General features: G+C 40.2%; 1 protein-coding gene across 2 annotated transcripts in view; it reads left to right on the top strand.

Moving 5' to 3' along the window:
• The window catches only part of BMPR2 (bone morphogenetic protein receptor type II), a 107,593-nt gene extending 97,176 nt beyond the window's left edge, over nt 1–10,417 (top strand). Inside the window, exons 11-13 of one of the 2 annotated variants that reach the window (XM_014954444.1) lie at nt 1,349–1,521; nt 2,615–3,894; nt 5,166–10,417. In XM_014954444.1, coding sequence (XP_014809930.1) covers nt 1,349–1,521; nt 2,615–3,894; nt 5,166–5,413 — 1,701 coding nt within the window. In that variant the 3' untranslated portion in view covers nt 5,414–10,417. Of the gene's footprint in view, nt 1–1,348; nt 1,522–2,614; nt 3,895–5,162 lie in introns of both variants that reach the window. The other variant, XM_014954443.1, reaches the window with a different exon arrangement.
• Nucleotides 10,418–16,581: the final 6,164 nt, after the last annotated feature.

Here is a 16,581-nt window from a genome sequence, read left to right as displayed (position 1 = left end):
GTTAAATTTATTATGGTGAAGCCTGTAGGGGAGAGTCTTACAGAGGGGCAAGACAGGAGGTTAGGATGCCCACTGACTTAGATGCATCTAATTTGTGGATAAATCAAGTCCTAGCAGCCAAATCAAGGCTTTTTATGCTGGGAGAGAAAACGGATCCAGTACGCTATCCTGTCATTGTCCCTCAGAAGTGCTTTTAGACTCGTGTCTCTCAGCTAAGGGGGGGTGTAGTTGTTTAGCCCCTCTTCTATCTACTGTGGGAAAGGAGAATAAAGGTTTGCTTGTGTGGGAGCTCATCCCCACCTGTGCAGCCGTAGCTGCATCACTAAGCAGCAGTGAGTTGCCAGATGCAAGCGATGCCAGGAGCCCGCTCTGTGGGTGAGGAGCTCTTGGCTGGCACACAGAGCTCGTCCTGGCTTTCACTGGCAAAAGCGAACAAGGCAGTTCTGGCACAGAGGCAGTCAGCAGGACACACTGAAGGCCTTGGTGTCCAGCTGGGAGGATGCAGTCATTGGTGCTGGAGCGGTTAAAGCCGAGCTGTAGATGTGAAATGTTCTGGCACACCATATCCTATCCATGGACCATAGATTGGCAGCAGGGACCAATAGATGTCTGACTGGTTTTAGTTCTCTGAATGCAGTGGAAACAGCAGTGTTCATTGCTCGTAATTTCAGTTGTCTGCTCTCCAGATCTCTGACCATATGGCAGCATGCTTTGGAGGTCTTGAGCTGTAATTCTTACTGCACCATTCACCCCACAGTGTGATGGCTGAAAAGTGTTTCTACTTCTGTTTCTCCATCTGTAAAACAAGGGCAGTGATAATCTCCTCCCATAGCGCAGACAAATTCACTGATGTTTATGAGGCATTTGGATGTGACAGTATTGAACAAAGGAGGAAAAGCATGACAAAATGAGCAAGGCTGTGTTATTTTACCTACAGTGCAGGGAAGAAAGGCAGGGGCCATCAGCTGAATTGGGGGGATAACAATGACAGCATTTCCAGAATATCATCAATCGTTGGTAGGCAGCTTTCGTAAGGCAGGAGAGTGAGCTGAGCATGCAGACATCAGAAGGGGGCTGGCTGAAGATTGTATGGACAATGGTGAATGTAGCCTTTCCTAAATAATTGCCTTCCTAGTTGGTGTGTGGTGAGGTGTGATAATACTAGTCCTGTATATTGCTGTTTTTAAGGTAAACTAGCTTTGAATGAAATTGTGTATCTTCCATTTCTTTTTCTCACCAGCTTGTGACTATTTTCATGCATAAAGAATGCTGTCTTAAAACAGTAAATTAGAAGCACAATACAAAGGGAAAATAATTAAAGAGGGTTTGTTTGTTTGTCTCCTGGCAGGCTGTGAGGTCGCTTAAAGAAACAATTGAAGACTGTTGGGATCAAGATGCTGAAGCTCGACTAACAGCACAGTGTGCTGAGGAGAGGATGGCAGAACTCATGATGATTTGGGAGAGAAATAAATCAGTCAGTCCAACAGTCAACCCTATGTCAACTGCCATGCAAAATGAGCGGTAAGAAGAGAAAACATTCGGTTTTAGTCAGCAACGAACGTCCAATGCAGTGCTCAGCTCCCTCCAGGAAGGAAGCTAGAGCACACTGCTGGCTTAACGTTTCTCCACTCATGAACTGGGTGTGTGTTACATGAGCTAATCTACATATGGGTACTGTATGACATGATTCTGATTTATTATGTTCCTAAGATCTCCTGTGTGTTCCCAGAATACAGGCAACTTTTATGTAAACAACCGTACTTCTCACAGAGGGACCTTTTAAACTGAACTTAGGCAAACTGTCCAAATAGGCTTGCAAAGATATGATGTGATGATGAATTGTCTTTAAGACCTCTTGCTAAATGATGCTTAAAACTGTTTAAAATGTTCCTCTAAAAACTGTGAATTTGCAAGCGATACAAGTTCAGGAAATCATGAAGTCTCAGACCTGTAGTTTTTCAGTTAAAGAACTGCTGGGGCATTGTTAAAGTCATTGTTATTCTGACCCCAGTGAGAGAGATGCTGTGCATTCTCTGCTTCTATATTGATCCAGAGGGAGTGAGAATTTGCAGAACTGACATTAGTGCTTAATAGTATACACTAGAGATCTGGATTTGAGAGATGAGTAATGTTGCTGCATGTGGCAGTGTTTATTATAATAAAAAAAATAGGTTCACATCGTAGATTACCTATACTGTTAAAATAATAGATTTTTCATGGTGTAGGACCTTGTGACTTTTTCCAGCATTACTTTCTCCATCTTGTGTGTTGAGTTTTTGTTGCTCTCCTTCAGCATTACTTCTCTGCAACTAGAGCAGTGACTTGGCAGTGAACTGGACGAACAGCTTATTTGACAAATAGAAGAAAATTCTGTTACCCAACTCAGTTATATGAGTAACATCCATGACAAAATTACTGTCCTAGTAAAAGCAATTTTCTGGTACCCAGGATTTTTCAAGGAAGTTACTGAAGGATCTCAGTTTGTACTGTATCTGTCCTTAGTTTATGCATGAAAAGAAACAAAAAGACATTCAGCTCTTTTAAGTGAGAGGCTTTATAATATCAGGTGGTTTTTTACATATATGATCTTAATATAACTTATTTTTTCTTAAAGGAATCTGTCACATCACAGGCGTGTATCAAAGATAAGGCCATATCCAGATTATTCTTCCTCTTCCTACATTGAAGATTCAATCCACCACACTGACAGCATAGTGAAGAACATCTCTTCTGAACATTCAATGTCCACTACACCATTGACTTCAGGGGAAAAGAATAGAAACTCCATTAACTATGAGCGGCAACAAGCACAAGCTCGCATCCCTAGTCCTGAGACAAGTGTCACCAGTTTGTCCACCAATACTACTACCACCAATACAACTGGCCTCACTCCTAGTACTGGCATGACCACCATATCTGAGATGCCTTATTCGGATGAAACAAACTTACATACTACAAATGTCATGCAGCCGGGTGGGCCCACCCCTGTTTGTCTGCAGCTAACAGAGGAGGACTTAGAGACAAATAAATTGGATCCAAAAGAAGTGGATAAGAACCTGAAAGAAAGCTCTGACGAGAATCTGATGGAGCATTCACTTAAGCAGTTTAGCGGGCCGGATCCACTCAGCAGCACTAGTTCCAGCTTGCTTTATCCGCTGATAAAACTTGCAGTAGAGGTGACAGGACAACAGGACTTCACACAGGCTGGCAATGGTCAAGCATGTTTGATTCCAGATGTCCCATCTGCTCAGGTCTATCCTCTACCCAAGCAACAAAACCTTCCCAAGAGGCCTACTAGCCTACCCCTAAACACCAAAAATTCAACAAAGGAGCCACGGTTAAAATTTGGTGGCAAACACAAATCAAACTTGAAGCAAGTGGAAACAGGTGTTGCGAAGATGAACACTATCAATGCTGCAGAACCTCATGTTGTGACAGTTACCATGAATGGAGTGGCTGGGAGAAGCCACAGCATAAACTCTCATGCAGGCACAACCCAATATGCCAATGGGACAGTGCCATCTGGTCAGACCACCAGTTCAGTAGCACAGAGGGCCCAGGAAATGCTTCAGAACCAGTTCAGTGGAGAGGATAGTCGACTGAATATTAATTCAAGCCCTGATGAGCATGAACCTTTGTTGAGGCGGGAGCAGCAGGTTGGCCATGATGAAGGTGTTCTGGACCGCCTAGTAGACAGGAGAGAGCGACCAATGGATAATGGCCGAACAAACGCCAATAATAACAACAGTAATCCATGTCCAGTGCAAGACACAGCTACAGTCAGTATCCAGAATGTAGCAAGAAATCCTGGGCAGACCCAGACTAGAAGAGCACAAAGGCCTAATTCGCTGGATCTATCAGCCACCAATAGTTTGGACAGCAGTAGTATGCAGTGTAAGTGCCTGCAGGAATTTAACAGTTTCCCTGACACTTTTTTACTTAATACTACTATATCTGCTTGAATAGGAAATACTTCAGTGTCCTGTCCCTCCTCAAAGCATACTTACTAAATCCCATATAAATTTAATTTCTGTCAGCACAATTTCAATCTTCTCGATTAAGTCCTGTCTCCATCAGCACCAGCCCATGTTAGGTCACTATCTTCCTTCCACATACATGGAATAAATCTGTCCCTTTATAACCTATCTACTCTGACTCTAGGAAGGGAGTAATTTCTAACTTATTATTCCTTGTAAGGCACCTACCTTGGCAGCTGCAAAGCATGTTGAAAAAGCTTCCTATTTGTTCTGTTAGGGGTACATTATACCTTCTTTTCCTTACTCTTCCTCGTTCTTTTAAAGATAGCTGGCTCTAAGTTGCATTGATTAAAATAATGTATTATAATGGCTACTTACACACTTCATTAATTTTAAAGCAACTGATTTTACTATATTAGCCCAGCCTTGATAGCCCAGTCAAGCATTCTCGACTTCGCTATCTGAGCTCCAACCTTTATAGCAATCCTTCATCAGTTTACCATGTACGTATTAAAAATTAATCAGAGTAGATAGAGAAGTAATCTGTTTTAATAGACTCCTTCAGAGTAACTGCCTTAAGAGTTTAATGGCCAAAGACATAAGAGGTTACAATGGGGCTCTCCTTCTTAGAGTAAGAATGTAATCATGTAGTCAAATTAAGTACATCCTCAGAGTTTGTCTTTGGGCTTTTTGGAGCCGTTGGAAAGGCTTCCTGTGTGCATTTTTAAGAGAATATATTTCCAGAATGCACTGTAGTCTTTGAAAGGTGCTTGCAAACCTCTGACTATGTTTAGACAGATGCTGTGACACTGCTGAAATAATCTGGAGTGCCAGGCATGTTTGTGTTTAGAAACAAACCAGAACAGATCTTTCAAGAAATGTAGTTGAATATTCAGCAGTGGAATGTTTAAGCCTTCCTTTTAAGTAGGAAGCCTTAATTTTTGTCTTAACATGTTGACTTGAGTTGAAAACTTATTTGAGGTAAAGCAAAAAGATTATTGCAGTAACTTTGTCATGCCGCTGCCACACAGTTGCTTTTGTGTGATAAGATCTTGTTCTTCTGTTCTGTTTTGCATGAGTAACAGCTCTGGACTCTCCAGTCTAATCTTATCTTCCTTGTAATACTGTTTTCTCCTCTGTTTTTGTTTTTGTTTGGTTTTTTTTTGTTTGCTTGTTTGTCTTCAGTAGGTGATTCTTCACAGGATGGCAAGTCGGGCTCAGGAGAAAAGATCAAGAAACGTGTGAAAACTCCCTACTCACTGAAGCGGTGGCGTCCTTCAACGTGGGTCATCTCCACCGAGCCGCTGCACTGTGAGGTCAACAACAACGGCGGTGACCGGGCAGTTCACTCCAAATCCAGCACTGCTGTTTACCTTGCGGAAGGAGGCACTGCCACCACAATGGTATCTAAGGACGCAGGAGTGAACTGCCTGTGAAATACTTTAAAAGCCGACAAATGACCTTTTTTTTGCATTATTTGAAACAAACGTGCAGAAGACATTTTAAAAAAAAACAAACTGCTTTTTCCTCCTGTCAGCAACCCCTACCAAGGACTCGCTTTAAATAGATTTCAGCTATGCAGAAAATTTTTAGCTTATGCTTCCATATTTTTTTATTTTGTTTTATTTTTTGAACGTTTTTGCACTTTTATTTAGTATCGCTAAAGTTAAGTCTGTCTGTTTTGACCACGGAATATATATATGTGTATCAAAAATGTGGTCTCAAAATATTTTTTTAAAAAAAGGAACAAAAAAAGTATTGCTGATAATCAGTTTGGACCAGTTTCTTAAGGTCACTAAGATCATAAGCAGACTATAAGACAGGTTTGACTGCAGTGGTGTCTTGTAACCATGTTTTGATTTCTGTGCACAAGCTAGTCTGTATATTTCTATGTTACAAAGTGTATCCTCTTTTGAACCTCCTATTTTTCTTGTGTCATGTTGAAATGTGCAATAGTCTATAGTTCACAGTATGCTTTATTGAAAAGTGTGTTTCTAAAACTGCCACATGTTCCCCTTTTTGTATTTGTTAATTTTTCCCTGACAGTTGAGCAGTCAGCCAGTCATGACAGTGAACTTTGCACACCATAGCCAGCTTGAAGCAGCTGCCTATATCACATTGTGCGCTGAGGTGACAATGCGTGAAAGGGCTTTAAAAAAGAAGCTAAGAAAAAGAAAATATCTGAGCTCAGTACCTTTCCTTTGATCCTTCCAAATCAAAATGTGTTTCCTTTACAGTAGTAGATGCCAGCCTGTGAAGTTCTGAATAACAAGATGTTGAACAAATGTAAGGAAACAGTCAGGCATTTTTTCCATTTTCTTTTGTGTGCGTTTTCACCCCCTGTATTTATTTAAAGCCTTATTCAGATCATTAATAATGTACATTGAAAAATACATTTTATTCAGAAATCTTAATAACTGTCATCCTTAAACACTCTAGTGAAGATAGGTTGCAAACGTATTTTGTTTACACAGAGGAAAAATCATGAATCTTATTTGGCACAAAACAGTTTTGTGATGAGTCACAAATCTTTCCTGATTTACCTCCTTACTGACAGTCTGGGGTAGAATCAGCTCGATTGATTACTTATGCAGGTGGGTGCATCCTAATTGACTGTTGTTACTGAGTCCTCCCTTCAGAGTTTCTAGACCCTCTCATTCATCTTGTTAAAATTCATTGCATGCTTTTAAAATTCCTGGTTATGAGTGTTTGTAGGGGAGCATTGGGGATTTTTTCCCTCTGCTTACACCCTTCAGTTTGTATGCACATTGATTTTAGATGTCAGTGAACATTAATGTAGTATCTGTTGAGATAAATTGTTTTTTCACCAACTCAAGTAGACCATACCTTTTTTTAGAATGATTGTTTTTACTGTCTACTGAAAAAATAATTTGCTTATTCTCCTCAGCACCTGGTTCTGCCTAAGAAATATCCTTCCACCTGAGACATATTCTTTCTGATTGAAAACACTTCAGTAAAAACTACTTAGATTTTAAAAAGATATAACGCACGTCAGTCTTTGGTACTGAGTAAGGTTTTATCACTGTATCTGAAAACTGGTGATGTTCAAAGAAAGAAAATATATTCAGTCAGCCTGCCAAACTCCTATGGCAGGATACTGGCAGCAAACAATTGCTTCCCCCAGCCTGTCTCCTTTCAGCTGACTGAAACAGATGCTCTATGCTTTCAAGCTCGTTTGTTTCCTTGCTGTTACATTATTTTTTTTCCCCTGAGGTAAACTTTGCCAACCCTGTACTTCTATATCTGATGATACAACTAGCATAATGTATGCCTTGCTGTTTCCCAAACTCCCTTGTTTATGATTTTGTCTTGTAATCCTTCTTAATGTTTCTTAGATTCTCCAAGAGATAACTATAAATCCAGACTTTGATTAAGTGTAGTTGTAGAGATACAAGCCACGAGACATGTGTTTGGGCTCCCTGTGTTCTTTAAGCACTAGTTCAAGTAATACCTTTCGTCTCTGAGGCGTAATTCTGTTAACCGCCTGTACAAATACACAGTTACATCTCCCCTCTTCAAAAATACAGCCTTTCTCTGGTTTTACTTTTAATACACTCTCTGGCTCTCCATCTGCTGCAATCTCGCATCCCAGATGTTGAAAACCTGCCAGTTGCTCAGCTGGGTTTCAAGACCTGAATCAGAATTTTTGGCATTCTGTTCATAATGCTGGCTGCGGTTTTCTTCTCTTGGCCTTCTGTGAGTCTCCATTTGAAGTATGGTATGTTGTTCTGTGATGATCACTGTATTGTGCATATTGAAGATTCTTCACTTCTTTCCCAATGACTTTTTGCTTTGCCTTGCGTGTATCATCCATCAGCATTTCAAAATGTGGGCTGAAAAGCATATTTAGGACACTTTTATCTAACTTGAAACACTCTGGGGAGAGAAAAGTTATTTGTTCTGGCTACTGCTTCTTTCTGCCAAGAGATTTGCACCAGTCTTCTAGCTTTTCTTTTCAGGCCAATCTTTTCTAAGAAATCCAACTTTCTCATGCTCAATGCAATCAAAATCATTTTAATACCAGATGAAACTGTTCTTCTCAAGTTTTCCTTAAATATTCTTAAAGCAAACATAATACATTCTTTTCCTTTATCTATTTCTGTCACTTACTGGAAGGCCTTTGGGAAGAATTATAATTAGTAGAAAGTATTGGCTTTGTAATCTACCATGGATAAAAATAATTTGTAACATGATAGAAATATATACTTTATCACAAAATACCCTATGATTAATTAGAGGAAAAGCTATTTATTTTTAAAGGTCAGTCAAAACAATCTCTTAAGTAGGTACCAAAATGCTGTAATTCTGCACAGCTAGATGAGCAGTTTTCGTTTTAATGCTTACTTTAGTAATGCCCTTTTTTTGCTCACAGCACATAATCCAATCTCCACAGAATACTTTCTCTGTAAATTAAATGATATTGAATTATATCTCATACCATGGGGAGTCACCCTTAACCAAACAAAATACGTGTAAGAGAGAGAATTCTACAGATCAGACACGTGGATAGTTGATAAATGTGCTATAATGAGGGGAGGCAAATGTGGTTTATTTCTTTGTGTGGTTTTTTTTTTTTTAAGAAAAAAAATACTTATGAAAATTGATAATTTTCTATCAATTTCTCATGTATATTGCAGACAAGATAAATATAGCAAAATGAAAATAGATAGTGTAAATACCTATGAATTGTGCCACTGTCAAATAGGCAGCAGTAGAATATTTGCTATGGTAATTTATAATGTATAATTCAAGTAAAATGTTAGAGCAAACATTTGTGATGTTTGTGTATATAAGCCAAAACTGAAAATCTTACTGGTTTTAGAAAATGACGTACTAGTAGCCAGAAGAGTTGCTTAGGTTAATGCATTGTCTCTCTTTCTGTTTCCTGTACTAGAGATACTCACCAACGTAACATGGTTTTTAGAATGTGAATTCTAACCATTTGAACAGACATGCCTCATAGTCAGATTTCTTTTTTTCTAAAATTGATATTTACAAGTCAGATTATCTGCAACACTTCCCCTGAATTTGCTTGTGATGCTCTATAGCTTCATGTGGTAAACAATTAGTATTAGAAATTTCTTTCGTGAAACTCCCAGATGCACTTCAATTGCACAGCTAAAGGTAAAGGAATTCCTAATTTAAAAGAAAAACAATTTATATTGTCATCATTAGAATATTCTCAGAAACAACAACTCTGTTTGTGTTTTGCTTTTTTACTGCTATTCCTTTGCATCTTGTTTCCACATAGAAAATTACCTAATTTTCACAGGCAACACAGTTTCATTTTTTTTCAGTGCACTGGGGACAAAACCCAATACAAGATAGATGCTGGCAAGTTTCAAGGAACAAATAAGAAAAAACACCCACCTTTCATATATGTTTACAAAGTCATATTTTCTCACCTGTCAGCTTTCTCTGAAAGAAGTCCTTAATCCTGCCTGTCTCAGAAAGGAGAATAAGGAAGTTCTGTATAGATTATTGGGCCAAATTTTAAAATAATGAATTGTTACTTTAAAAATATATATTTATACATTGTACACGCCATAGTCTCAGTGTCCAGTGCATTTTGCTCTAATGATATTCCTTTTTTAAATGTTAAAAGAAAAAAAGACCACTAATATAACATTACTAGGTCTATGCTCAGATGATAATCTTCATTCATGAAAATGTTCAAGCAATCATAGCCATTCTGCCATTGAAACTTTATTATGGAAAGTTCCAGCCTAATGACATGTGCAGTCAATACAGGAGAAATTAATTATGCTGTAATTTTTATTTGTATAAAAAAGATAGCAGTTCCCATTTCCAAAACAGTATTGTTTTTAAGTCATAAAATAATAATTGCCAAGCACAGTAGCATATACATGACCTGATGCCTAATTAGAAAATTGGAGCAGCGTGTCAAAGAAAACTGAAGTAGGACTGATTAGTGTATGAAAGTTGGATTATAGACTGGACAATTTAGTATTTTGCATAGATTTGGATTATGTGAATTTTTCTGTCTGGTCTCCTGCTATCCATTTTAACAGATGAATATATTAACCTCCTTTTTTTAATGTGCTGATTATTTTTTGCTCAACCTCAAACCTTTCTACAGTGAAAAAGCTATACATATTGCAGTGAAGCCAAATACATATTTTTATGTAAACTCTGTGTGTACTTAGATGCATATGTGTGTTCTGCATAAATTCCAGGATTAAGTTCTGTGAATTACAGCATCAGATGGTAGTACTGGTAGCAAATATAATGTTCTTTTTCATATGCCATTTTAAAGTTGTTTTTAGCGCATCACAGTAAGGCTGCGATCTGACTGTGACACATAATCCAGCAGTGACAGATCTCCCATGACAGACTCGTCACTGATTGTTTAGGTGGAATGGATTTATGAGCGAGAGAGACAAAAAAAAAAAAAAAAAGGGCTTCTGGAGCCAAAAGGAAAAAAAAAATAAATTAAAAAATGAGAGAGAGAAAAAAAAAAAAAAAAAAAAAGCTGGGAATGCATGTGACAAACTTTACCTGAAGATGAGTAATTTAAGGTAGCCCTCTTAAAGATAAAAAATAATCCAAAATATTTTATACATGATAATTTTTACAAGGCTTTTTTAATGTAGTAGTTATAGTTATGTGTGTGGTTGCCATTTAAACATAGTATTTCTGTCCATTAAATCAAATTACATTTTTGACTTCTGGATTGTCATATAAAACAATAGCCGTAGAAACACATCCCTTTATTGATCCCCCCACCCCCCCCAGGTAGGTTCAATTTTTATGTGAAATAGTAACAAATCGGATTTCTCATTTTGATGTTTCTTGTGTACTGACTAAAATTGGTAGCAGAACTTCCACTTCTGCAGATAACAGATTAGGGCGCTCCTTCCAGTCAGCGTGGGAGTTCTGTTGGGCACGGGCCGGTCTGAGGCATCAGCATCTCATGGGTTAGCGCTTGAGCCCAATGCTGTTAATCAGAGGAGTCTGCCATTGATTATGAGCAAAGGAGGGTTGGGTTTGCTGGCAGTGTGGGTTTAAACATTTCTCGGAAGGATTAGCCCTGGGAAAGCTAAGGTGGAATGTAGGGCCACACGGATGAATCCCAGCTACTGCTGTCTTGAGGGGTGTTGGCTGATTCCTCGGTTCAGGCTGGGTCAGTACCAGTGCGGCTGTGGGTGTTGTCAAGGAGTGGAACTACACCAGTGGGAGTGGAAGTTTCAAGATAAATCCTCATTTACACCAAAGCCCTGTAATGTTGATCTGGGCTTCGTGCAGGTCTGATTTAGTGGCTGCTGTGGTGCATTACTAACATGAATTACTTTTTATGCCCATTTCTGTTTATTTCACTGTGGTTTAATCTTCATTTGTGCATAATAACCAGGAACTAGCTGAAGTTACGCTAATTTATAATGTAATTGTCAGATGTTTTTAAAAGCCTGTTGATCAGCAATTGTGTAAATTTGCAACTCATTCAGTTGGTTAACTTCAGTGCCTATGTCATGTTCAACAGATGCAGTAACTATCACGGTAAGGAAGGCTTTATTCAAAGTTCCTGCAGGCTTCTGCAGGCTTATTACAGGAGCATACATCTGCCAGGGACATAGCATCTTGCCTGGTAACTATGCTAAAGCAGAAATAATTAGCCTTTATAACTTCCTAGTTTCAGGCTGTCCCAAAAGTCAATTTTTGTAGCCCATTCACGTGTTTCTAAGACAGAGCAAAAATGTGTGAGGTTTATTTCTAGAGCACTTGATTCACTTTTTTTGTGCTTCAGAACTGTATCATGAAGTATCACACTTCAATCTTGTTTATTCAAAAGGCAAGAAAATAGTTAATGTTTCTGTAGTTTGTGAAAAGTCACAAGAACAGAGAAACAGGCAAGTCCAAGTTATAGCTGGCTTCCATTTGTCACTTTTGTATTTCCTGATTTGTGACTCTTCTCTCTCTTTCACACTGTTGAAATGTATTTAAAAAGGTTTGTATGTAATGTTTCTTGTCTGCTTTTTGTCTCTAGAGGAGAGTGTGCTCTATTCACATTTATATAAGCTGGAATCATATTTTACAATCGCTGTTGATTATTTTCCCCCCAAATGCAGTGTAAGAGGAAAATGAACATGGCAAAGACTGATTTCTAGGGTTTGGTCTTCTGTAGAAGCTGAAATAAGGAAATGTGAAACTGCCATTTTCCTTATGAAAGACTGTAAAGAGCGCATTACTTTCTGAGCGAGCTTTTCTGGGGAAGAGGGGGAGGAACCCTAGAATATAGAGTCTCATCAGAACCCTTTTGTTAACGGGTATTTTTGGTTTTTCTCTCAAATGACTGAGGAAATATCATGTATGAATTTATAAATAATTGCTTTCAGTTATTTCTTTTGTATAAGCTGCCCAATACCCTTGCTATGCTGTATAAGTTGTGTTTCATGGAACAGTGTGAGTATGAAATAAAAAGCTAATTTTTGTTTTTTAATCATCTGTGGATGCCACTATGAAAGCTGACATTGTTAAAGCCACTACAGAGTTTTCTATGAATACTTGTAAGAATTGCTTTGTTATATATAAACTTAAATAAAGAGATTGTATTGATACAGAGACATTGGATAAGAACATTTAAAAGGCTATTCTTTAGGTCTACAAGAAAAGGCTTGCTGTAAAATGGTGCATTATTCCATTTATTAAAGATCATATTAATGACAAAAAACATGGTCTTTTGTGGGTTTTTCATGGTGTTGGCCACGAGTAATAAGACATGCTCCCAGAAATGAGAGGAAAACTGCTTTTGCAGTGTGTTTTGTTGGTTGAAGGGCATAAGGAACTGCTTCATTACCGAGGGCAGAATAGGACCTTCAGACACCTTAGGCATGTGACAGATTGCACACTGCACTGTTATCAGCTAATAGTGTGAAATAATTAGGGTTTGCTGTTGCTACATTGATGCAGTGCCTCTGCTTGCTTTTTTGTCCGATCTCACTGGTCAGCCAGTTAAGATGGCAACTAAATACAGTTTTGTAGGCATTTCAAAGCAGCAGGCCTTACGTAGTCTTTTGCACACTTTGTGTATCTGCTAAGTGTTTAAAAAGAAAAACAAAAGGAAAAAAAAAAAACTAGAAAAAAAAGAAATCAGGATAACGAGGTATTAAACTAAGTACTTTTCTCCTTCAGTTTTGGTTGGGCTGCACTTGGGTAGAGCACAGGATTGATGGGAACTAAGCATGTGGGAGGAACACAGCAACTAAGAACCTTTGCAGGTGGGACAAGAATTAAGACGGCAACTCTCTGTCCTTCCCACACAAACTATTGCACTCTTTCCCCTCTCCATGAGGAGACAATGTCATGGTATTCTTATAAGCAGGAGCTTTCCCAGCCCAGAGCTGCTGTCCAACAGAACTATAACAAATGGACTAAATCAGTAGAAGGACCCTGCAAATTTCCTCTGCTGACCAACCTGACCCAGGAGTTGGCCTGCTGTGCCTCCTGAAGGTATGGTGCTGGGAAGAGACAGGTCTTTTCTCCACTGCCATCTCCTTTGTTTTGCTTCCTGGGGTTTTTCAACTCCTGATGCAAGAACTTCATTTTGAATTTTTGAGTTGTCTTGGATTTTTTACTTTGCAATGAAGAGCTTTTCCTCTAGTTTCCCTTCTTCCAGTCATGCTTATGGAGAGCTTCAAGCTGAGATGTTAACTGGAATCACCACCATACAAATGGTTGATACTTTGTTGTAAGACGCTGTTCATTTGACCTCATCTTTCTTGTCTCCTGTGAGACCATTGGTAAGTGTGAGGGGGAGTTAGTGCTCCATGGCCTGATTGCCTATAAGGCAGGCATCAGGATGCTGAGGTTTTAGGACATGGATGCTTGTCCATGCGGAGAACAGAGGGAAATGAATTCACAATTGTCCCAAGAACTGAATATCACCCCCACTAAGTCACCTTCCTTTCTTGACCAGAAAGAAAATACTAAATCTTCCCTTTAAAGAAGAAACAAGCCCTGTCTTTCTTTCGCTTTCTAGCCATCTGAATGCCAGCTGAGCTCTGAGGCAGCCATTCTACCTGTGTGTGTGGATGGAACTCGGTTCTCCTCAGTTCTCTTTCTGGAGCACAGCCAGCCATGTTGGCTTGGATTGTGCTACTACCGCACCACAAGCTCACTCAGGCAGTGGTCACCACAGCTTTGAGGCAAAGTCTTACACAAACTGTAACTAAACCCAACTTAATGCCATGTCACCAGAGTGGTGAACTCTTCTTCAGTTCCACTCCCAGTGTTCCTGGGTTTGCCTCAGCCTTGGGAAGGGGTTCCACATTAGCACCAGTTCCCTTGCATGAGCAACCCAAACCCTACAGTGCTGCACAGACATCTTGCACCAAGCACTCTACTGTGGGATCTCACTGTTTCCAGCACTTTCCAGTACATATAGATTGGTGGGACCCATCCTGCACGTCAGTTGCTTCATTCATTGTATTCCTCCTCCTTACTACTTGTTACTTTTCTCTATCCACAGTGACAATTTTTGCAAGCAAATAAGAAAGTGATGCATGTGTTATACCTCTGTGGCTAAAGAACTACCTTCAAAATGCAAAGAAAGAAGGGAGACAGAATGAGGAGCTTCATTTCTTGCTGTCATAAGGAGGAAGCAATAAACTCAGGCAAGTAGTGTATGGCTTGAGCACCTGCCTGTATGGCAGATCTCAGCCCCACAAATGAACCTAGAACCCGCTGGCTACAGGGAGGGACCATGACAAGCTTCACTTCCCCTGCAAACAGGAGGTAGACTCTGTGTTCCAGGCTGGATATGCAGCTACCTTGGGAGCTTCTGCCTCAGAAAAGGATTAGTATATTAGGACAATTATTGACAAGGAGAAGGTCCCTCCCGGAAAGAGAGCACTGTGCTTACAGGCAGTGGCTTGCTGTTGGCTCAAGATGGCTGAGCAGCACCAGCTCACAGAGAAGAGAGGCTGGCTAGCCAGGTCTTATTACCTACCTGTGGGGTGTTAAGGACAGGCCTACAAAGCTCTTTGTATCCAGACATCTCAATGACATTGGTGGGAGCCTGTGATCTCTGCATTCTCCCAGGAATAGCTCTGAGAAAGTCAGAGTTCCCCTGAGGTTGTAGCCAGGGACAGGGACACCAGGAGTGCTGTGAACCACATGAAACTCTTGTTTCCCTGGGCACAACAGGCCCCTGCCCTGTAGGGGAGAGAAGCTGGTGGCAGCACGGCAGCAAGTCAGGGAGGGATGCTGACCTGATCAACACAGAAATAACAAGAGCTCCCACATGCTTGTTCCACCTTCACTGGCACCCTGGATGGAGGGGCTGCTGCTACCAAAGAAGGCTGGGATTGCTGGGGGTGGCAGCTGTGACAAAAGAAGCAGGCACCACCAACCCCCTCCCCTGCCAGCAATTATTGCTCCTCGAGGACAGCAAGAGCAGCCAAGTCCTGCCCTGCCCTGGCAGGTGTGGCAGAGTCTTGCCCTCAGGGCATCTGAGGAGCCTGGACTCAGCTCTGCAATAACAAAGTGTTACTGGTGAATTTTACCAATATATTTTTCACCGCGTGTGTGAGCTACTCGGGCTTAAGAAATAGACTCCTCAAAGATTTTCCTGCATGACCTCATATACTCACCTCAGCCAGCTCTCTTCTGCAGAAATAACAACCACTTTTATTTGGCTTTTGCTTTGCTAATGGGAAATGAAAGTAAAACAACAATAATTATATTCCCCTTTGTTCCAGAGCAGTGATGCAGCTGCAGAACGTACTTTGTGGAACGCAGCCATGTCAGTCTTCCATTTGTTTCCATTCAGGGTTTTTTTCCCCATTTACTTCTTGCTAATTCTGATGTTATGGAAATTCTCCACGTGCAGGAGATTATAGACATCTGCTCGCTGCCATGACCCAACGCACGTTCTATCGGATAAGAAGGTTAATTTTCCACAGGCAGGAAAACTCAACTGTACCAAAATGTTTGTATCTGTATAAATCCAGCTTTTCATATTAGCCTGAAAGGTCATTCTCCATCCAATGAGGAGTTGAAATGGTTTGATTCCTAGCATATAAATGGCACACTTGGATCTTCTGCTTTTATGTTGGGGAACTTCCTCTCTTCAGCTCTCAGTACTACAGTGAAAGTCTGTGAAAAATCCACAAACGGTGATCTGAGCCGAAGTCATGCTTTGGGGATCTCTCCTGCCTCTTTTACAAAGACAAGAGATAAGGCTGCCTGAGGACAGCTGGTAGGCTCTGGGGCAGCCCTGTCTGCCGGGAGTGGTCTGTAGAAGATGATTAAGGAAAGCAAGTCTGTATGCAGTGACTGAGAAATGGCATTTCTAGATGGGACTCACATGGGCACTGGAAAAATATTAAGGATGCAAGTACTGAGAAAGGCTGGAAACACCTGATCAAGGTGGATTTAAATTCCTGATGGAAGGACAGGAGCTTCCCAAGACCCTCTATCACAATCCATGCCCCTTTTGAGACTAAAGACATACACCCAGTACAAAGTAGGCATGGTTTGGGCAGATGATGGGTAAAAGGCATTGGGCAACATCTCAAGTGCATGAGGTGGATTTGCGGAAGGGGAAGCAGCATGGGGGGAGGGT

Source organism: Calidris pugnax, unplaced genomic scaffold (assembly GCF_001431845.1).
Source record: "Calidris pugnax isolate Ruff unplaced genomic scaffold, ASM143184v1 scaffold103, whole genome shotgun sequence".
Lineage (NCBI taxonomy): Eukaryota > Metazoa > Chordata > Aves > Charadriiformes > Scolopacidae > Calidris > Calidris pugnax.
This window is presented reverse-complemented; position numbering and strand designations above follow the sequence as displayed.